General features: G+C 41.8%; 2 protein-coding genes across 13 annotated transcripts in view; one reads left to right on the forward strand and one right to left on the reverse strand.

Moving 5' to 3' along the window:
* ADAL (adenosine deaminase like) overlaps nt 1-23,070 on the forward strand; it is an 86,234-nt gene that overhangs the window by 58,067 nt on the left and 5,097 nt on the right. For 5 of the 8 annotated variants that reach the window (XM_034994116.1, XM_034994115.1, XM_034994120.1 and 2 more), the window contains 5 exons: nt 2,453-2,579; nt 4,054-4,134; nt 6,204-6,342; nt 7,872-7,972; nt 8,512-9,875. In XM_034994116.1, coding sequence (XP_034850007.1) covers nt 2,453-2,579; nt 4,054-4,134; nt 6,204-6,342; nt 7,872-7,972; nt 8,512-8,706 — 643 coding nt within the window. In that variant the 3' untranslated portion in view covers nt 8,707-9,875. Of the gene's footprint in view, nt 1-2,452; nt 2,580-4,053; nt 4,135-6,203; nt 6,343-7,871; nt 7,973-8,511; nt 9,876-23,070 lie in introns of those variants that run through there. The other 3 variants (XM_034994114.1, XM_034994121.1, XM_034994117.1) reach the window with 3 other exon arrangements.
* Nucleotides 10,886-23,064, reverse strand: ZSCAN29 (zinc finger and SCAN domain containing 29). 5 transcript variants are annotated; one of them, XM_034994110.1, is made up of 6 exons: nt 22,993-23,064; nt 21,608-22,040; nt 20,928-21,132; nt 18,384-19,079; nt 15,839-16,309; nt 10,886-14,084 (listed from the first exon to the last, which is right to left on the reverse strand). In XM_034994110.1, exons 2-6 carry the CDS (start codon nt 21,923-21,925, stop codon nt 13,216-13,218), a joined length of 2,559 nt encoding a protein of 852 aa, XP_034850001.1. In that variant the 5' UTR covers nt 21,926-22,040; nt 22,993-23,064; the 3' UTR covers nt 10,886-13,215. The 5 variants fall into 5 exon arrangements, with proteins under 5 accessions (XP_034850001.1, XP_034849998.1, XP_034850000.1 ...); XM_034994107.1 differs by having other exon boundaries at nt 22,599-23,029; XM_034994109.1 differs by having other exon boundaries at nt 22,558-23,029.

Genomic DNA, 23,070 nt, shown 5'->3' on the forward strand with positions numbered 1-23,070 from the left:
TATTGTGGCCTGCAGGGTCCCATGTGATCTGGTTGCCTCTCTTCAACAGCCTTATGTGGGCCACTTATCATTGTTACACACTGGTTTGCTCTCTGTTCCTCAAATAGGCCAAGACTGTCCCACCTCAGTATCTATGTACTTCCTGTTGCTTTTGCCTAGAACACGCTTCCCACCATATCCTTGCATGGTTGGCTTTTCATTATTGAGTTCTCATTTTGGCTGTCACTTCCTCAGAGGGCCTTCCTTCACCACCTTATCTAAAGTGCCCCCCCAAATCCTCTAGTAATCCTTTTTATTTCCTTTATTGCACTCTTCTTAACAAGATCAGAAATTATCTTGTTTGGGCGCCTGGGTAGCTCAGTCGTTTAGCATCTGCCTTTGGCTCGGGTCATGGTCCCGGGGTCCTGGGATAGAGTCCCACATCAGGTTCCCTGCTCGGCAGGAAGCCTGCTCCCTCTCCCATTCCCCCTGCTTGTGTTCCCTCTCTCACTGTGTCTCTCTCTATCAAATAAATAAAATCTTAAAAAAAAATTATCTTGTTTTATTTGTACATACATACCCACTAGAGTGTAAATTCATGAGGCCAGGAACCTTGTCTTTTGCCACTACCCTTCCAGTACTTAGAACAGAGGCGACACATAATCAGGGCTCAGTAAGTCCTTGAAGGAAGAAAGCTACCTGTATAGTTTCTGGCTATAAAATCTCTCCAAATTAAGCTTAGCTAGACTAATACACACACCCCTCCCAAAAAGGAGCAGGCAAAAGACAAGAAGAGAATTAAGAAATGAAGACCTACAAATGACCAATAAGTGTATAGGGAACTATTTAATCTCACTAATCAGATAATTTTTTTAAAAAATTTATTTGAGAGAGAGAAAGTGTGCAGAGGGTGGGGGAGGATCAGAGGGAGAGAGAGAATCTCAAGCAGACTCCCCACTGAGCGTGGAGCCTGACATGGGGCTCAGTCTCACAACCTTGAGATCATGACCTGAGCTGAAATCAAGAGTTGGACGCTCAACCGACTGAGCCACCCAGGCACCCCAATCAGATAAATTTAAAATATTACAATGCCATTTCAATAGCTCCCCTCAAAACAAGGTAATAACCAGTTTGTGAACTTACACACTGCTAGTAAGCATATGTAATAAATAAAACCTCTTTAAAAAGCAGTATGTATTAAGATGTACAAAAATGTTTCCTTCTGACGCAGTACTCCACTTCTAGAAATGTATCCTAAGGAAATAAATTGATTTTTGTGTAAGATTCTTTATTGTAGTGTTATTTATTTATGTTTATTTTAAAGATTTTATTTATTTGAGAAAGAGTGAGAATTGAGAGAGAGAGCATCAGTAAAGAGGAAGGACAGAGGGAGAAGCAGACTCCCTGCTGAGCAGGGAGCTCAACTCTGGGCCAATCCCAGGACCCCGGATCATGACCCGACCCAAGGCATATGCTTAACTGACTGAGCCACCCAGGCGTACCTATAGTATTATTTATAACAAAAAGTGGAAAACATCCTAAAACATTTAGCAGAGGACAGTTAACATTATGTTATGTTCATATGATTTATATTGTTTTCTAACATTATTTAATGACAGGAGAAATCATTAAGTTAAAAAAAAAAGAGTGCATTTATATATAGTTGATCCAAATTTTGTAAATAAATAAGTGCTGGAGGAATGTAAAAAAATAGGATAAATTAAAAAATGCTGGAGGAAAATTATGCAATATTAACAGGGGTTCTCTGGGTATTAGATGCCTTGTAGAATTCCAGCTAACATGAAGAATGAATTTGTATCAGCTATTGGATATGTGTTAGAATTAGAATATTACCAGTTTTTTAACACTTAATGAAATAATGGATCTAAGCCTCCTGATGAAAGAACACACCATCACTTATGAAATACTCTTGCTAAAAAATTGAATTTGATCAAGCCTCCAGACTAGTTCCAATTTTCAATTTATTGGAGATATAAGAGACAGGAGAAACAGGTTAAGGACACAGGAATGCACTCCATTATAGGAAATTTTATAGAACAAAGGACGTGGTTTCTTTAAGTTCAAGAAATAAATTCAAGAAAAGTGGTGGGGGTTTATGGAGAAGGGGGAAGGTGGAGCATGGAGGGAGCGCCTCTGGATTAAAAGAGACTTGGGATGCATTGACCAACACAGTGCGTGGACTTTAGTTGAATTCTGAATCAAACAAACTAAAAAACAAGTGCAAGAATAAAAAAAACATGAAACGTTTAAGAATTTGAACACTAGATGTTTGGTGCTGTTTAGGTATTTATGGTCTCATGCCCTCTGGCAAAGTAAGCTGTCCTGTCAGTCAGGCTGTACTTCTACTAAGTAAATTTTACATGTAGCCTGCTATACTTCTCTGACCATACTCAGAGTTGTCTTTTTCATCTGCACTGTATTTGTTTTCAACTGTGTTTTTTTTATATTAAAGGTATTTGATAGCAATCGACAGAAGAGGTGGCCCTTCAGTAGCCAAGGAGACCGTTAAACTTGCTGAAGAGTTCTTCCTCTCTACTGACAATACAGTTATTGGCCTTGACCTCAGTGGAGACCCTACTGTAAGCTGTTTTTCCTAAATACATTTTATTTCTGAAAAGTAGAATTGGGGCATCTGGGTGGCTCAGTTGGTTAAGCGACTGCCTTCGGCTCAGGTCATGATCCTGGAGTCCCTGGATCGAGTCCCGCATCGGGCTCCCTGCTCGGCAGGGAGTCTGCTTCTCTCTCTGACCCTCCTCCCTCTCATGCTCTCTGTCTCTCATTGTCTCTCTCGCAAATAAATAAATAAAATCTTAAAAAAAAAAAAGAAAAGAAAAGTAGAATCAATTTGTGGGGTAAGGATTAGCTTGGGGCATCCTGCATTCTCCAGAGGTCTACCAGACACTCTGTGTGGATGAAAACCTATTCTTAAATAAAATCTTTAAAAAAAAAAAAAAAAAAGGGAAGGAAGTGGCACCTGGGTGGCTCAGTCAGTTAAGCATCTGCCTTCAGCTCAGGTCATGATCCCAGCCCAACATGGGGCTCCCTGCTCAGCGGGGAGTCTGCTTCTCCCTCTCCCCGCTGCTTGTTCTCTCAAATAAAATCTTTAAAAAAAAAAAAAGACCTATTCTGCCCTGGATGACCAGAATGTCTATAGCAGCTATTCTCAACCAGGGTTCTGTGAAAGAATTAAGCCCTCTAAAAAAGAAAAAAGAATAAGATTTGAATGAGAGGAGAGAAATTAATTCATTACATACAATGCATGTCTAATAATTAATTAATACTTAAGTATGGGTAGGCCTTAATTATCTCATAGAACCCCCAATGAGAAAGACTGGCCTAGAGCTTCCTGAATGTCAGATTCAAGCACACTGTCTCACTTGTGTCACTGTTGACATTTGGGCCAAATAATTCTTTGTCCTGGGAGGATGCCCTGTGTATTGCAGCATGTTTAGTAGCATCCCTGTCATCTCTACCCACTGGATACCAGTAGCACCCTCCTAGTTGTGACAACCAAAAATGTTTCCAGATACTGGCAAGTGTCCCCAGCGTGGGAGGAAGTGGGGGGGGGCATGGTAGTGCAGAATTGGCCCTGGTTGAAAACCACTGGATTTGGAGAGTCCCAGGAAACTGGTTCTTATGGCTTTGTTTAAACCTGGACTATTGTGTTCTTATTTCATTCATCCATTTGGTAGAAGCTTTCTTTACTGTAATCATACAGGTTCCTGAATCAGGTGACTTCTCCTTAGCACTAGATACCTAGATTTCTTTACAGAACTAAAATTTGGTGACCTCTATATCTAGCATGGCTGATTGACATCAGGTTCACTCATATGTGACTTAACATTCTTGAGGGCAGGGATTGGGTCTTTGCCAGCTTTATATTCCCTCAAGTGTCTAGCACATTGTAGGTGCTTTATAAATGAAATTTTCAAATGAGTCAATCTGCCATTTTTTTCCTTGCCATTATTTTATTCCTTTGTTTATTGACACAAAGTACCTAATTCTTCAGTTTGCCTAGAAATCTAATTCATCTTTGTTTTAACTTTTATCAAGGTAGGACAGGCAAAAGACTTCCTGGAACCTCTTTTAGAAGCTAAAAAAGCAGGCCTGAAGTTGGCATTGCATCTTTCAGAGGTAAATAATAATGTAAAATTAGGGTGGAGAAGATAAATTACAGTGAAAATAATAATCATTTATAAATGGCGGGAGGTAAAAAAAAGTAGAAGAGGAGGAATGTAGAAATGTTTTTAAATGTAAATTATAATGATAAAGGTATGATTTGCTTTAGTCCCTTGTTACTGGTTTTATGTTTTTGTCATTCCTGAGGGTGGCTGTTGACTCACACTACTGATGTGTTGTTAAAACAGCTATTGACATCTTACTAGAGAAAATGCCTAAGTTTTCATCATCAGTCTTGTCATTGGAAGCTGACACTGAGAAAAGCACCAGTTCATCTCACTTGTCCTCATAGGGTAAAGGACCTGAATATATCACATGCACTGGCGAGAAAGGAAGTAGCTCATCATTATTTTATAAGGCTCATCAGAAGATCGGGTACCCCTCGTTGGGCCCCAGCTCCTTGGCAACATGAGCACAATGACAGATAATGTACAGATAATGGCTGGAGAATAGTCACTTTCTTAAGCACATCCCTGTGAGGCAAACAAGGGAGTCAACTACACTTTCCCCCATTTTACAGATGGATTTACTTTCTATGTCAGTACTTCTATTTGTTTTCTTTTTTTTGACATACAAAAAGCTGCATGTGATTAATGTACACAGCTCGAGAAGTCTGGAGTTTATTGTCTCAAGTGCAGGAAATAATACTTAGGCTACTTACCTCACATGGTTATTTATGAATATTAGATGCAGTAATGTATAAAGGTTGAATAGCATCATGATTTAAAGATTAAGGAAAAAATTGGAGCTTCTTGTCAGTGCTGATGTTTTTCATGTCTATAAGCAAAGAGTCAGTAATCTGGTGGCAGAACTTAAAATCTAGGATCTGTGTTTCCACACTCTGATCGAAGAGATCTTTAACTAACTCGTAGGACATCCTCTTGCTAACCTAACTGATGTCTGATTAAAGCTATTGGTCAATTAAATGGAACAGCCAGCATGTGTTACTGTGACCAGTTATCTGTGGTCTTTGTGCACAGCATTAGAACCGTCTCTTTACCTTAGTCTCTGTTGCTTTTCTTTTTCTTTTTTTCTTTTCTTTTGTCTATTTGTTTCTTTAAAATTTTTTTTTAATTTTCTTTATTCTGTTGCTTTTTTTGTTTGATGCATTGGACATAAAACATCTCATTTCAGCATGTTATGGTCATTTGTCTTGTAGGCTATCTAGTAGATAAAGAGTACAGCTAGACCTTTTCATGGTAGTTGTGGTATGTATGTAGCTGGCTGTGTCAGAATAAAACATGAATGGGGCACCTGGGTGGCTCAGTCAGTTAAATGTCCAACTCTTGATTTCCACTCAGGTCATGATCTCAGGGTTGTGAGATCGAGCCCCGCGTGGGTTCTGCATGGAGTCTGCTTGACTTTCTCGCCTTCTCCCTCTGTCCCTCCCTCCCACTTGCACTCATTCTCTCTCTCCCTCTCTCTCAAATAAATAAATAAAATCCTTTAAAAAATAATAAAACAGGAGCACACTGCACAGAGAATCTGGGCCCTGAAGTCAGATAGAGCTCCATGACCTTAGACAACTTTAAAAAAAAATACTTTGTATTTTAACTACAAAAGTTAGGTATATCTGAAGAAATTCCAAGTGTAGAGAAGTGTAATGTAGAAGGAAAAAAATAAAAAATGAAAGGTCCCTTTCTCGTTTCAGTTCTGCTCCCGAGTTGATCCTGTTACTTTTTCTGAACTTTAATTTCTTCATCTTAGTACTTTGTAAGATTCTTGTGAGGTTTAAAGGAGAATTTATGTGAAAAGGCACAAAGCAGGTCTAAAAGTGTTTATTATTATTACTCTTGTTAACTATAATTAGTATTATCATTGAAACGAATCTAGAAGAATATTGGGAAATGAATGGGAAAATAAAGGCAAAGAAGAGAGCTGGGAAGGTATAGGTGGTTCAGCTTTCCAGAATGTCTGCATTATCTTCTCTGAGGGACAAAGTAGCTGGCTACAGAAAAAGGTACCTTTAAGAACCACTGAAAGAGGTTATTGATGCCCTCTCCCCCCACCCTTTTTTTTTTGAGATTGCAAACCAAAAAAAAGAAACACAAGTACTTCTGGATCTGCTTCCTGACAGAATTGGGCATGGGACATTTCTCAACTCCTCTGAGGGAGGATCCCTGGATCTGGTAGACTTTGTGAGGCAACACCAGATACCACTGGGTAAGGTTTAGGGCTTCACGTCCTCCAGACAAGACTCTATACATTTGTCCCCAGCCACCAGGTTGCAACCCATATGTGGAGAAGTACTGTTCTAAATATGTGTCATTTAGAAATTAAAAGTTGCTTGGTACATGTGCCTCTTGAGCCTTATTTAAGTAACAAAGTTTTAGCTCCCATTAGAATATAAGCTCCATGAAAGCAGAGCCCTTGTCTGTCTTGTTCACTGCCACATTCCCCAGTTCTTGGAACTCAATAATTATTATATTGAAGGAATAAGAGTCATCTAGTATTTCAAAATGACTTTAACCAAATTAATATGTGTTATGAAAATGTGTGACATTTATTTAAAAATTAAGAATTATGGAAGATTCCAAGACATATTTTTACGTGTGTTACTGTTACACACTTGTTTGTCTACATGTGTATCCCTGGAGCTGCTTTTATTTAACAACAAATATTTATGAAGTGCCTGTTCTCTTTCGGTCACTGTTCAAATTGCTGGGAAGAGAGCAGTAAACAAAACAGGCAAAGGTTTCTTTCTCAAGGAACTTATATTCTAGCATAGGTAAGAGACAGTAAACGGTTACACAAGAAAATGTCAGTGTTAAGTTCTTTGAAGAAAATTAAACAGTTTGATATATTAGTGATGAGATAACCGCTTTCAATTGGATGGTCGGGGAAGGCCTTCTCTGGAGGGAAAAAAGCAGTTGGCTGAAAACCATTTTACTGAATGATCAATTTGCTAAATTTACAATTTTATCAATTTTTAACATGTGTGTGGGTGTGTTTTTTTAATTACTTACAGAGTTTTCAGCAATTCATGAGATTTTTTTTTTCTTTTTACTAAGGACATTTTTAAACATCCCCAGAAGTTGAGAAAATGGAAACCACCTGCATAGTTATCTTAGTGTGGTGGCTCAGCTGTGTGCCCAGCAGTGTGAGGGGGCAGGCTGCCATCCCTTGGACTGAGTGGCCCTGTGTTGAGGCTGCCTTATCATACTGAGCTGACACCATCCACCAAGTCAGTGAAGTATTTCTGCTCTGGCTGGGGAGCTCAGTATAGTGTGTCAAGGCAGGAATTTGTTAATAATAGAAGTCATTCTTAAGATGGACTTACTTGCAGCAGACAGGGAATAGATGGTTGTCTGAGTAAAGGAGTTTAGGGGTTTTCTTTAAGTCCATTTCTTCTCTGGCTTTTTTATAATACTGTAGCCCTCAAGCAGTGCTGCTATTTTGTTTTAGCCTCCACTATAAGACCAGGAAGAAGTGCAGCAACCCTTCAAAAATTCCTTCATGATTCTTCCCTGCTTTCACCATGGTGACTGGCTTATAACATTCCCCTTTCCTCTCCATTTTGGATAAAAGAAAGGGGGAAGCACATAGCTGTGAAGGGGATATTAATTCTCTGCCTGGTACAGTTGCTGCCAAAATTGCAGCACAAAAATTCCTCATGTATCTACTTGGTGAACACTGATGAATGAGTCTACTAATCTGCTTTTAGTAAGAGACTTTTTCCTCCTTTCATCTAGAACTCTGTTTGACCTCAAACATCAAAAGTCAGACAGTTCCATCTTATGACCAGCATCATTTCGGATTCTGGTACAGCATCGCCCATCCATCTGTGATCTGTGTAAGGTGTTTTGTATGAAGTATTTTGCTCCTTTTTCATTCCATTGTTGGATTAGGTCAGACATTCACTACTAGCTGACTGCCTTTCGTGCCTCGGGGTGCTGCCCAGGTAGAGGAGTGAGAGAGGATCAGGGCATGAGAGGCTCAGAGGGCCAGGGTGACTCAGGTTTGGCCCTATGGGTAAAGGTCCTAGGCAGTGCCCAGAGGAACATAAAAAAATACTGATGCCCAAGTACCTATCCCTTGAGATTCTGTTTTATTTGATCTGGGGTGAGTCCTGTACACAGATATGTTTTAAAAGCTTCTTGGTGATTTTTATATGCAGCCATGGTTGAGAGCCATTGCCCTGGTGTTTTTGTTTTAAAAAGGATAAACAGACCTATTTAGTTATAGCTATGTATGGATGCGTTTATAGACCTGTTTAGACTCTTAAAAGAAGCATGGTAAACAGGAAAATAGACTAAATGTAAGTTACTGTTTTTTTAAAAAATAATTTCCTTGTTCATTTTAAAACTTTGGTTTTTGTTTTTTTTTTGGCAGACTGATGATAAGGGTGTTTTTGCAACACACCTTTCTCAAGAGTACCAATTGGCAGCTGAAACATTTAATTTGAACCAGTCTCAGGTGTGGGATCTGTCTTATGAATCCATCGACTACATCTTTGCTTCTGACAGAACCAGGTCTGAACTGAGGAGGAAGTGGAATCATCTGAAACCCAAAGTGTTACATTTTTAAGCTGCCCTGAGGTGAACTACTTTTGAGTATGCGTTGCAACCAAGATCTTCCTGCCTTATCACACTTAGTGAACTGTCCATCCCTCCCTCTGAAGCACTGCAGCCAGGTACCAGGGGCTCCATCACCAGCACCTTATTCAGGGCCGGTGCTCAGTAAATGTTTTAAACTGACTGGCAGGCTCTGAGGTCTTACAGAGTTTACCTCCGTGCTGCTTACTGGAAGGGACTTGAAAGTGGCTGCTAACTAAACTCCCCATTCCACCAGAGATTTGACTTAACAGTCCCTCTCCATTAGTGATCATAAAACTTCAGGAAAATCAAAGGAGTTTCTAATCAGGAAAAGTTTTGGAATAACTAGCCTAAAGATGAGAAGAGGGAAAACAAATTGCCACCAAACCTTTAAGCCTTGTAACTTGTGACAGCAGCGCTCTGTATTTTGTTTTGCTTGTTTTACTCAAACTCCCTTAAGTATTCCCCAAAACTTGACTCCAGGCTATACTGCATACCATGGATTTTTGTGAATACCCAGTAGTCAGGGTTAATCTACTTTGGAAGACCCTAGTGACAGACAAAACTAGCTTCTGAGATCTGGCTTTGCCCCTCTCATGATTAATCCCCCTGGAATCAAGGTGGTGGGTTTTTTTTAAATGTTCCTACGTTACCCTTCTGTTCTTTTGATCATAATGGAGCTATACCAACCAGACACTTCTTGAGGTCTAAGGTACTTTAGGCTTCTACTTCCTGCCTTTAATCTGACTTCCAGTTGTTCCAAAGTTTTGTTTCTGAAAGAGCACTATGGTGGATGTAGGAGTAATTTAAGCTCCTAACTAAAATATATCCATATAACATGTTACTTTAAGCACCATGGTATCAGAGAATAGATACCATTTTATGTCTAAACTTTGATATGCATCTCACTGGATAGTTGAGTATATAGGAGTAAAGTTTTCATTTTAGATTTTGAATGAATGATGGAAGAATTGACTGCTCCTATCTCAGCTTCCCTTTCCTACCTGGTCACCATAAAAATAGTTCTCTACAGAGTTGATAAGACTCAGCCTCCATATTCTGATTATAGTAAAAGAGAAATGGCAGCAACACAGAAAATATATGTTATTAAGTTCTGTAGCACTGGCCATAGCCAAGCAATAAAAGGAAGAATGTGGGGCACCTGGCTGGCTCAGTCAGTGGAACGTGCAACTCTTGATCTCAGGGTCGTGAGTTTGAGCCCCACACTGGGGGTAGAGTTTATTTAAAAAAAAAAAAAAAGGTGGGGCACCTGAATGATTCATTTAGTTAAGTGTTTGACTCTTGGTTTTGGCTCAGGTTATGAGCTCAGGGTCCTGGGATCGAGCCCCACTTGGAGGGCTGCATCTGGCTCCGCACTTAGCAGGGAGTCTGCTTGAGATTCTCTCCTTCTCCTCCCTCTGCCCCTCTTCCCTGTTCCCACATGTGCACTTTCTCTCTCTAAAACAAATCTTGAAAAGAAATGATAGTGTGGGGAAAATGAAGAAAAAGAAGTAACAGCATTAGGAAACAACTGATGGGGATATGATTGTCCAGCTCCTCCTAATACATCCTTCCTTTGCTATACAGGTCACTCAGTCTGTCCCCACAGAGGTCTTATGAGTATTAAAATGGTAGGGTGCACAGATCCTCTTGCTCCACCTACAGTGGCCTTGGTTTCTCTTAGAATGTTTGAAGACTATTTCTTGCTTCTTCCATCCTCCGCAATGGCAGACTGGGTAGCAGAAAATGGCTTGTTAAGCTAGTTTGAGAAGAAATGGGCTTTCCCAAGTAAGAGAGTTTGCCTTTGCCCTATTCATTATGTACATTCTCTTCATCTGGAGGATGGTGGGGGGAGAGGAGGCTGGTCTTGGGTCTTTTAAAGTAAGACTTACTCTCCATACCCAGTTATGACAGGTCCTAATGCACTGTCCTAATGGATACAGATATAGATATCATGTAAGGATTTTCATTCTAATTTCTCTTTTACCACATCCTAATTTGTTTCTCAGTCTAGAACATAAAGATTCAAACAGGCATACTTCAAGTGAGGCCACACAGGGAACCAAAAAAGCAGGTAAAAATTTATCTTTTCCTAGTAGCAACAACTTAATAATTTGCACATGTATATTTGGGGAGGGGAAAAACCACGTGAAGAAACACTGGGTACTTTATAGACATAATTTTTATTAACATGGTATCCCTGAGAGGCAGATTAAGATGTAAACATTATTCTGCTTTACAGAAAGGGAGATGGAAACAGGTGGACTTACACACAAGACATCTGGAACCAGAATTCATATCTGCTGATACCCCAACCAGTGCTTTTTACACACAACTTTCCATAAATATACTAAAGACAGTAGTCTCTCATATTAAAAAACACACATTTAAAAACACACTTACTAAACCATCTCAGATCCTGAGGCACTGCTTTAGACTAGTGTTTCTTCTATCTTCCTGTCTGCTTAGGCCACATAATTGAGACACGATCTCCTCCTAATAAATGTTAGGAGATTCTTTGTAGTAGGATCCCGCAACACAAGAACCCTAATCAACCTCTCATCTAACACAGCAGGCTATGAATTACAGAATATTCTATCTCCCCACTTCTCTTTGATATCTCATTCCAGCCACAGGACTGATTAAATGTGAGTATGAAACAGCTACTGATCCCATGCCTTGGCCATCTGTTCACATTCCTCCTTCCTCAGACCTGCCCACTGAAGCATCTTCTCAAGGTATTAATTTCTGACCTTTGTCTCCCATAGGAGCTAGTCTCCTAAACTGCTCATTCTTCTTCCCCAGTACAAGCTGGCTCTTTCATCAATAAGTACAGCACAGTATCTGATTTATTATAGGTGGATGGGACCACCACCTCCTGATCTGCCTCTGGCACTCCATGTTCCAATGAAGGCAGTTCTCCGCCTTGTGCATAGCCGAGATCATACTATTCCTCAGATTTCGTGCTGCTCCAAGCTTTATCTAACTTTCCTTACAGTCTGCCTTTTGCCCTCGGCTCCATCTGCATAAAACACCTTGCTCTCCAATTTTCCCATTTCTCACCCACTCAGCACCCAGTTTTGTGATTAGTTTTGGAGAGTTCATCCCACCCTAATTTTCCCGGTAACTTTCCTTCCTTTGAACGCTTGCTGTTTCATGAAGCCTTTCTGAATAAAGAGAAGAAAATACCTCCCAGATTTTTCTTATAGAAAACTATAATGCATTAGACCTGAACATTTATGCAGAATGTTACTACATTTCTAGATTTCTCTAAAACTGCTGCAGCTCTACATGTGCATTTATTATTTGTCCATGTCAGTGTCATCTGTTTTAGATTGTAAGAACAAGGACAGAGTCTGTTTACCTTGTGCTGTATAGGGCTCATCACACTACTATGAATAGATGGGCAATTAATTCAATACTATTTGATTATGCAGATCAGAATTACACTTGTGTTTGAAGAACTTTTAAAAATAGATCTATGAGTATGTGCACATGCACGTGTGTGAGTACTGGCAACTTCAGTGACCAAAGATAATCTGTCCTCCTTGCCATTAGAGTAAAGAGTTGGCACAGAGTGGTCTGTTTCCTAATCCATGGGTACGTGGCAGTAGTTTCTGCTCAATGCAGGTTAGTATTGAGCGCCCATGGGGTGCTGTATAACACTAAACTAGGTGTTTGGAGCGTGTGGAATGCAGACAATCCCCTATTGGCAGCTTTAACTGCCTTCTCTCATATCAACATATCCAGCTGGCTTGCTCTTTGCACTACTGGACCAGAAGGGACAGATGAAATTCAGATGAGACGGAACAGAAGAAAAAAAACCAAACTAGATGCTCTAAATATATTATTCTATTCCAGATCTTCTAGGGCTTAGAAAAAATTAAGAAATCCAGGGTTCACACCTCAGTATTTATATAAGATTTACACTGTTCCCCATATAGAACACCTAGGCTTTTGACAAGATGATTCATAGGTCAGAACCAAGATGGATATTAAACTCTCCTTTAAGGTAAATGAAGAGTGTGCATGACAAATGTCATTGTGAGCACAGGCTTATGTGAACAGGAAATGCCACTTTTTTGCATTTCCATTATTGTATAAAGAGCTAGACCCACTCAGTTAGAAAAGTCTCACAACTTCTCCCTGAAATGCTGCTGTGATAGGTTTTTCCAGTTGAAATGCAGCTGAATAATAGGATAAATAAATACATGGGATCTACTACTGCGTCCTCTCTATTAAGGGAACAACATAGGCACTGGGAGGTAAAGGTCGTATCTGTCATTTCCAGTGAAGGCAAGGAGAGGGACTGAAATCTTCCTTTCATTCTTAAGATGACTACCTTAGGAATTCATAGATCCAGGAAAAACATGGGAACAGAGTGGGATAAATCTTAGAGTGTTTCCTAAGCTAGTTGGGCAGGGAATAGGAGACCATCACTATTAGATGCCTTTTTCAAAGAATTTCAATGCATTTATCTTTTCTTTAAATTCTCAGGGGCTTACTTAGGTGCTGACTGTGACAGAAGTTTTTCTCGTGTATGGATCTCTCGGTGCTTATTAAGAGCGGAGCTTTTACTGAAGCACTTGCCACAGTCATGACACCCATAGGGTTTCTCTCCTGTGTGGGTCCTATGATGTGCACGTAAGTCAGAACTCTTACTGAAACTCTTTCCACAGTCAGGACACACATGGGGTCTCTCTCCTGTGTGTATCCTCCGATGTGCACTGAAATGAGAACTATTGTTGAAGCTTTTTCCACACTCTTCACATTGATAGGGCTTTTCTCCTGTGTGGGTTCTCTGATGAATTATAAGGCTTGAGCTCTGATTGAAGCGTTTTCCACACTCACCACATTGATACGGTTTTTCTCCTGTGTGGATTCTTCTGTGGGTGATGAAGTTTGAACTGTCACGGAAACTTTTCCCACAGTCAAGACACTTATAAGGTTTCTCTCCAGTGTGGATTCTCCGGTGTCTAATGAGGCGTGCACTCCGACTGAAGCTTTTCCCACAATCAGCACATTTATATGGATTTTCCACTTGATGAGATATCTGATGCATGAGGTGGGAGTTGGGACCAAAGCTTTTGCTGTATCTGAGATATTTACAGGGTCTCTCTCCCAAGTAAGGACTCTGATGATTTAGAACTTTACCTAAACTCCTCTCTGGGGGTGTTGGTTTTCCTCTTCTCTCCCCTGGGGTCTTTTCCCACTGTTGTCCTGATCTACATTCACTCTCACCACATTTACCCTGAGTAAGATGCCGGGAAACTTTCCTTTCAGACCTTGCAAGTAATGTTCTATGTAGTTGTACTTCTTCAGAAATATCTCGTTTTAGATTCTCTTCATTATCAAATCCAGCCTCAAAACCTGATATAAGAATAGAATTTTAAAGGTTATCCATTTCCTCAATATTATGTGCTGGGGGTAAGGGAAGTATCACATTACATGATTAAAGATAAAAATTAGGGAGCACTAGATCCCAAATGACTACTATCAATTAGAATTCCAATGTTTTTACTCCTCTACTTAGTAGCCTATCACGTGCTTCTCATCTGTTATAGGGGCTGATTAGTACATTCTTGTAACTCTTCCTGGATACCCATGATCTTCAGAAAACCTCTCAGAAGGAAAACCTACCAGATTTAAGGTAGGCCCAGGAAAACTCTGAGAAACTATTATATCCAAAAAGAGCTATATGAGTTCCCTTCCTCTCAAATTCCAATATATGCTGAGAATAAAAACAGGGTAGGAAAATATTTGGTGTCTTTCAAAGAACAGAAGGCCTTCTGAGAGATAAATTTTAGAAAGTATCTCCCTAAAACATTGTCTCTTCCATGGAAAAATAATCATTAAATGTTCCCAAAGCACTACTCCAATGCTCAAGCTAACCGATTTCTTCTAAGAACCAAATGCCAGGCTCCCCAGGCCCAGGCTATGTGAATTTGCAGATACTTGGCAAATTATCAGTTTGCAAATTGACTTTGAATTTGCAGAATTTTCAGATGTTTCAGACAAATTCTGGATCCCAAATTCCCTGGACTAAATCTGAGAACAAAGGAATACTGAGCGTCAGCCTGTTTATGGCCCCCTAAAGACAGTGTTTCTATCCAGAAGCCCAGTCTTATAAGATGCCCCCAGGAAATAGAGATTTGTTAGATTCAATGAAATCTCAGAACCTTAAATATGTGAGTATGTATTGTGAGCCTCCAAGGAGGGTAATTTAGCATTTCCTAAACCTAGAAGCCATTTTTTAGTGGAACATATTAATACCTCCATGGAACTGATGCTCCGTGGAACACCCTTGAAGAATGCAGATCTAAAGAACTTTTCAAAAAGAAAACTATTACTTATTAAATACTTACTATGTGCCTAAGCACTGTGCTAGATGCTTCACCACAGTACCTCATTTACATCAACCTCAATGAGGTACGTCTTAATATGTAAGCAAACTTACAGGGTTAAATAACTTGCTCTGAGTCACTCAGCTGGCTAATGGACAACAGAGTTCAGATTCAGATACATGTATGACTCCAAAATCAGAATTATTCTTCCCAAAAGCAGGGAAGCCATAGTGAAGTATTTCTTTTTCTTACACAACTGCTAATATTCAAAGGGCCCATTCCCTAAGAAATCTCAGACTTTTGTCCAGCTGTGGCTGAAGAAAGAGGTTATCAGGTTTTCATAGATGTGAATAAAGCAGACATATAACAGGTATACAAGTTGGAAGTAGAGGAAAAATTGTTTAACAAGAATGAACTTTTAAAATCAACTTCATCCCACTACGGGTATACAACATACTACTTGGGAGATGTTAATGTTCATACTCCCTGCTAGGTAAACTGCCTAACAGCTCAGATGTAGATGACAGCAAATTTATAAAGTCTGCACCCATCAGACTGATGCTGTAGTATGAGAAGGCAAGTCAGGTGAATAATTTATATCCCCTCTGTGAGCTGCTTTAATAGAAAGGAAACATGGAGAAGAGAGAAGATGGTCACAAGAAGAATCCATGAGAGCTGGGTGTAGAGACCAGTCTCCTGGTCTTCAGATTGCTGATTTTTCTCCTAAATCCCACTGCCTCCCCTTTGCTACTTAAACCTCAAAAAGTAAAAGGATCTTACCACTGGGGCTCTGGAATAAGACTGGAGCACGGGTCATGACAACCCCCAGGGGTACCTCAGTATCCTCTTCATCATCTTCAGAATCTTCTTCTATGGTCTCTTCTGCCGCCTCAGCTTGCTTCTCAGCTTCGGTCTCACTGGTCTCCTGGATGGGGCAAGAGGCTGTCTCTTCTTCCTGGCTGTCACTGGGCGGGGCAACAACCCTGGCACTCACCAAAGCATCCATCTCTTCAAAGAAGGGACAGGTCTCTGGCGCTTGGCCATTCTTGACTTTCCTATAGCTGGTTTGTAGGCTTTTAAATTTGGTCCGACACTGCTCTGGTGTCCTTAAGAATCCATATTCCCATAACCGCTCAGCCACTGCTCCATACAACTGGCTGTTGCGGTGACAGTTCCGGAGGGCTTCGTAGAACTGAGTCTCACTAAGAATTGCAAGGTAAGTCTTTGTTTCTTCATAGCCCCAGTGTACACCTGCCGCCAGAAGAGAAATTTCAGCACCACTCAATCCAGGGCTTTACAGCCTCAATTCCTCAGTCCTATCAAGTGCATGATGAAAAACCACCTAAGCTTGGGCTTCTAGGTGAAAAAGTAAAAATAATGTTTCCAAAATCTATACAAACTCATTATAGAATGTTTTGCTTCTCTATATCCCATAGCAGTTTCACAGGGACCTTGATTCCTATGTTCTCTTTAACCATTAAAAAAAAAAAAGAAGAAGAAGAAGGCTTTTCACCAGATCCCTGAAACAGTCATTACATACACTGAGTCAAGAGTACAGGATGCATTTCCCCATTCTTCTAGTAGTTTCTCTGGAATTCTGATCCTAACTAGACGATAACTGGTCAGGGGAATAAGACCCAATCAATCGCTGTCGTGAGTCATCCCTAACTTCTCTGATCACTCTTTTTCCACCAGCTCTGCTTCCTTAGAATTAAGTTTTCTAAAGAACGACTCAGGCCTGCAAGGAACAGTGTCTTCCAGAATCACACTGTTGCCCAATCCCTATTATGGCCCTTCTTCATTTGCCACAATCTCAAAAAAGCAAACCCAGTAATAGCAAAGACCTGAAGGGTACAAGATAAGGACCCGACAGTCATGCACCTTATCCTTAGGAGTGAAGGACTGGTGGAAGCCAGAAAGAGGAAGGAAGCAGAACAGTATCTCCTGGCCTGAGCCTGTACTAGCACTGCAGGTCTCCCAATATGATCACAGACTCTGCTCCTTGAAAGTCCCCAAGGTCGAGGGAAAGGAGATTCAGAGTCTTCCTCCCACTTGCCAGCCAGCTGGAGATGATGCTGCTTCCATCATCCTCCACTCACTGCAGGTAAAGGAGTTGGGGAAAGAATCGGAAGACAGAGAAAAAGCAGTAGAAAAAGATGGACAGATAATGAAAATAACAGCAGCTAGCATATGTGCCATGTCTGTGGTTTACCTGCATTTATTCCAGTGACAAAAAAACAGAATGAAAGGGCGCCTGGGTGGCTCAGTTGGTTAAGCGACTGCCTTCGGCTCAGGTCATGATCCTGGAGTCCCGGGATCGAGTCCCGCATCGGGCTCCCTGCTCAGCGGGGAGTCTGCTTCTCCCTCTGACCCTCCTCCCTCTCATGCTCTCTGTCTCTCAAATAAATAAATAAAATCTTAAAAAATATATATTAAAAAAAAAAAACAGAATGAAAGAAAAAACAGGTATTGAGAAAGGAAAAAGTAGAAGATAGGAAGACAAGAAGCCTAGAACAGAATTGGAAGTAACAACACACACATAATAAAAAAAAAGGGAAGAGATCACTGTTCACAGTGAAACTGCATCTTTAGAGAGGTAGTCCTGCTGCCATGTCCCATTTTACAGGTGAGGAGACAGCTTTGAAATGGTCAGATGACTATCCACGGTCACCCAGGTGATTAGTGGTCAAGATTAGAAACAAAGCCCCGACTCAATATTTTGGTGTTCTTTCCGTAACAACATGATTATACAAATTATATCAACAGTAACAATACTTAAAAACAGTTCCATGGGCAAATGGTATCTCAACAAAGTGCTAAACAAGATTTCTTACTTATTAGGTGTGTTGCAAATCTAGAGGAGTCTTAGAATATGTTTCCCCAACTTCGGGCAGTCCTTCACTATGCTATGCTAAGTGAAAAGGAACACAAACGGACATTGAGATGAAAGATGAAGCACCAGTTTGTATACGGTGCTCAATAAATACTTTCCTTAAACATAGTATAGTGCCAGGTTTTTCTCAGCAGTCAGTGATTTTATAATCGGAAAAAAATATTTTAAAGAAATGGAAGGAATGGTATTCTTTTAAAGAGCTCTCCAGAATTTTCTGATTGTACTTCTTTAAAGTATCTAAAATGACTCCCTCCTTACTATTATCTAATTTTCCCACGAAAGAGAATGAAATACACATAGAACTGAGAAGTGCCTCTTTGTTCTCTATTTAAGTAACAAAGCTGACAGGCAACATTAAACTTCCCGACTGCACATGCAGTCTCATAACTACTCAAATCTAATCCCTGAACCCCAAAAAGAAATGCTTCTTACCACTTGGGCTTCGAAAAAGAACAGGTGCAGTTGAGTTGTCAGGGTCTTGGGGGGTGGCCTCCTGGCCCATTTCATCACTGTCAGACTCTTCAGCCATAGCTTCTTCTGCTTCCTCATGCTGCCAGCCCCCTTGCCCTGGCTCCTCAGTCTCGGCATCGCTGCCTACCAGGCCAGAGTGAGAGGCTGCCTCTTCCAAGCCATTACTGGGCAATGCAATGACCTGGGCACTCATCAGGGCCTCCATCTCTTCAAAGAAGGGGCAGGTCTCAGGTGGGTGACCACTCTTGACTTTCCTATAGCTCTTCTGGAGACCTTTGAACTTGGTCCGACACTGTTCCAGGGTCCGAAGGAAGCCATACTCCCGGAGCCGCTCAGCCACAGCCCCATACACTTGGCTGTTTCGATGACAGTTTCGGAGAGCCTCATAAAACTCAGTCTGACTGAGAATTGCAAGGAGAGTTCTGGTCTCTTCGTAGCCCCAGTGCACACCTGCTACCTTCTCATCCTCAAAGCCCCAGTGATCCTGGTCCACCCAGCTTCTTCTCTCTCTCTTGGGTGATAACAGATCAGCATGCATTTGTCTGTCTCCTATGTTACTGCCTCTTGGGAGTTCCTTCTCCTTGGAGCCCAGATCAGGGATCCATGGCTCTCCTTGCTCCAACCTGGAGACCACACCGGATTTAGGAAATGGAAATCCTGCTTGCAGGGAAGCAAACAAAGGATATCATAATTTGGATTGATCATAAAAATACCTCTCAGTTCAGACCTGCCTTTTTTTGAATCCAAGAGGCTTATAAACAAAGTGTCTAAGGAAGTGTTTTCAGAAAGTTCAATGGGTTGGAGAAAGTGGGGAAAATACATAAAACCTCAAAAAAAAAGAGTATTTTCCAGAGTAGGGTGACAAGAGAGGAAAAGGTTCTGTTTGTGTATTCAGAGCAAATACTTCTGTTCCATGTTGCTCCCTAGCCCTCTTCACCATTTAATAGGTCTTGGCACTGCTAGGAACAGTCTTATAGGAGGTCTTGATATTGCTGGGAACAGTCACCTCCTATCTCCTATAAGTTCTCCACTAGGAGCTAGAGAATTAAACTCAGAGTGATTTCAAGGGGTAAGAGAGTAGGGGGGGAAGCTTCAACTCCTCCATTTCCTTCACACTGTCACCAAGTTCTACAAGTTTTTTCCATAGTATGTCCTGCTCTGTTCCTTGTGCCACCATCCAAGTCTAGACCCCTTATCCTCTCACAGCCAGATAAATGTAGCAGTAACTGTCCTACCTAACTCCAGGCTCTTGCTTCCTCAGCTTAAACACTATACTACTGAACCTTAACCCAAGTGCCTACCATGCACTGTTCATTTATATCAGACTCCTCTCCAGAACACAGCATACTATTATTCATCACTCTGTCCCTTTCCTTTAAGTCCCTCCTATTCAAATTTAACCCATTCTATGAGAAGTTGTATTTGCCAGAGCCTCCCTACGAAGTCTTCCCTACTGCCCTCCCTCATCTCTCACTCTGCCAAACCCCTACTGTACTCACACAAATTGAGTAACAGTCATTGTTTGGCACGGTTTCAGTACAGTTTAGTTCGGCACATATTTGCTTCCAATCATACCCTAAGCTCTTTGAGACCAGGCACCTTTACTTATTGCAGAGTAACTTGCAAGGTGTTGGAATACATGGTAGGTGTTCAAAAACTGATTAATTCTGCAAGTCTCTGTTTGGAGTTGAGGAATTGCATCTGGATTACTAAACAAAGACCATTACAAATGGCTGAGAAGGCTAGCTTCTTGGATGATAAGATCAAAATTCAAAACAACCTCAACAAGTTAAAGAAATGATCAAAAAACCCCAAACAAGCATAATATGGAGTTCAATGGAGTACAAAGAAGAAAAACAAGTTCTACAAAATCAAGTACAACAATAAGCACTGGCACAAAAACAATGGGGAAAGCAGTAAGAGTCCTGGGAGTTACCAAGTAAACAATAAGCACCAAATAATTAGTTGAGCTCTACTGAAAGAAAATGTAATGAAATTCTGAAGTAAAATTCCTACTCTGCCTCTACCTACCAGACCCTGGGATAATATAATTTAGTTCTCCACGATTAATATTTGGAAGACTTCATTTCCAAAGGAGAAGAACAAAAACTTAGTAGGTCTAAAGAATGGAGCTTCTGGGGAAGAGCTTAAAGAAACAATACAGTTTAATTTGGAGAAGGAAAATGACTGAAAGGTGGCTGTGCCTTCATGTATACAAAAGAATTTTTATCTAGAAAATACCTAGTATCATCCTTACCAAGAGGAAATAAAATAGTTCCAATTCTGATAAAAAGTAGGAATCCATCCTCTGGCAGACTTGTCAAAAGAAGAAATACAAGAATACTACACCAGAGGGCTAAACTACATACCTTCAGGAGGTCTCCAACAACTGCATACTCTACAATTTCAACTCATTTCCTGAAATCCCTTTCCCACTCACTATTCCCAACCCTACTTCCCAATTTAGAATGGCATCCTATCTTCCCATATGAATCTACTCCTCACCGCTCCTTTGAAAAGGTCTGAGCTTCTCCTTTGGGTTCATCTGCTCCTGTGGTCCCAGGTCTGGGCTCCTTGCCCTCTCTTTCTTGGTTACACCCCTGGGCTGGGGCTCCACTGACTCCTGCCGAACACTTAATAACTCTCGTGATGATTTCAGGGGTGTCATCTTCTCCAAGCGCACTTCCTGCCCCTTCACAGAGACTGTGACCTAGAAACAACCCCCATTAATTGTCACTGCAAGGTTATAATGAGGGGCATTCCCAGAGGAGATTATTTAATACCCCAAAAGAGTTCATCCTTTTGGGACTTGGCTCGGTTTGGCAGGGGAGGAGGTTTAACAGTGAACAAGGGTCTTTCTTATTCCATTAGCTTAGAGCAGCTGGAACTCCAGAAAGAAAAGCTCAAGAAAGTAAACCCACCTACAAGCTAAAAAATAATTCCCCTTTCTTCCCTCTTAAGTAAAAAACTATAAAACTATGAATAACTCATTATGACAGGGTAGCAAAGGTACACCCAGGTAGCATCTCCAGATAAGCTCTATCTGAAAAAGTTACCTGTTGTGGGACCAGAAGTATAAGCATCACCAAAGGAGATTGTGCCCGTCTTTAAACCTGTATATACCTTGGCCCTTTATCCTTGCCCCTTCCCAGTCACACACTTCTGAATTCCCCCTCCCTTCTCACCGAACGTCCAGGTCTTCCAGGCTCTCTTTCTAAATCTTCCACCAGAGCCACTGCCTCCTCTCCACTTTCTGGACATTGCTCCTGTACCCAATTCTGGATCTCCCCAGGTAAGATGGTCAGGAACTGCTCTAGCACCAACAATTCTACAATCTGCTCCTTGGTGCGAACCTCCGGCCTTAGCCAACGACAGCAAAGTTCCCAGAGTTGGCTGAAAGCCTCCCGGGGCCCAGCTACCTCCTGGTAGTGAAATCTCCTGAAGCGCTGTCGGAACGTCTCAGAGTTAGTGCCATTCCCTCTCAGAGTGGGTTTGGCCATCATTCACAGCAGAAAGCAGCTCCCCGCCACTTAAGGGGTCGAGGGCTTACACCTATTTTCCCATGTCCTTGGAGAGTCACCTGCAGATGAGTCTCTCAACTGTAAGAAGAGTTTCCTCCTAGGGTAGAGAGAGATGGCACTATGAGAAGAAATACACTCATATGTCTAAAGTCTTGCCAAGAGCTGGCCTGACTTCCCATATACTCCACGTGGCCATCTGAGGTAGCACCAGCTTTAGGACAGCAAGCCAAAACAGCATGGAGAGACCTTTCAAAAGCTACCATTTCTGGGTGACTTCCAAGGAGCCCGGGGAAGCAGCAAAGAATAAAGTATTGTCTGCCCTTCTTCCACCTCCCCCCAAACCTGACCCCATCTAGCTCCCCTGACCAATGTTGCATAGTAAGTTCGAACCATATGGGAGACCTGGAGCTTGAGAGGCTCTAAAGGCAAGTCACCATCCTGCTGAAGGCAACAAAAAGCCTCTGTCCAGCGGGTCGCAGCCCACCTCCCCCAGTACCTCCGCAGTCGTTCCGGAGGCCCTTTACATCCTCCCCGCCCCCTCAGACTACACAACTACCAATTCCCACCCGGGACAAAAATCAAGTACTGAATACTGGATCTTTGTTTTCCCTCACAGCGTTAGTAACCGCTCAGCAACTATTCGGGAACTACTGACGGGAAACCTCGCGCATTGGGAGGATTGGTTTTGGTTCCTGAAGCGAGGGCCGGTGGGCGTGGGGAGTCACACTGAGTTGGTGGAGAGAGGGAGTCCGAGGGGGGCAGTAGTAATGGGTCTCCTGAGGACGAGTTCGGTTGCTGGCCAGGGGCTCCGGGTGCTGTGGGGTTCGCGGGAGCGGGACTCGGCTCAAGGAGCGGCGGGCGCGGGATTCCGGCCTCTTTGTCTTCCGTCCCTCTGGCCAGGTCACTCTCGGGGCCGTCGTGCGGTTCCTCCAGAGGCCTCCGACTGGGCTAAGGCGCCCTGAGAGCACCCTCCGGCCACCCCTGGGAGCGTCTCCTTCTCGAGGCTGCCCCTCAACCCACTCGCATCTCTGCCCCCGGGCCAGCCTCACCCTGTTAGGGTCGGGCCCCGGCCCCGGCTCTCCAGCCTCCCATTCCAGCTCTCAAACCGGAAGTCCTACCGGGCAACT

The sequence above is a fragment of the Mirounga leonina genome, unplaced genomic scaffold (genome assembly GCF_011800145.1).
Source record: "Mirounga leonina isolate KUSES-001 unplaced genomic scaffold, KU_Mleo_1.0 Mir_91, whole genome shotgun sequence".
Lineage (NCBI taxonomy): Eukaryota > Metazoa > Chordata > Mammalia > Carnivora > Phocidae > Mirounga > Mirounga leonina.

Excerpts from the sequence above, each read along its gene's own strand:
- ZSCAN29 (XM_034994110.1), bottom strand. The coding sequence starts at position 21,925 with ATGATGGCCAAACCCACTCTGAGAGGGAATGGCACTAACTCTGAGACG. Across the intron at positions 21,133-21,607 it reads CTGGAAGACCTGGACGTTCG|GTCACAGTCTCTGTGAAGGG; the intron begins GTGAGAAGGGAG and ends GGTTGTTTCTAG. Across the intron at positions 19,080-20,927 it reads CAGACCTTTTCAAAGGAGCG|GATTTCCATTTCCTAAATCC; the intron begins GTGAGGAGTAGA and ends CCCTGCAAGCAG.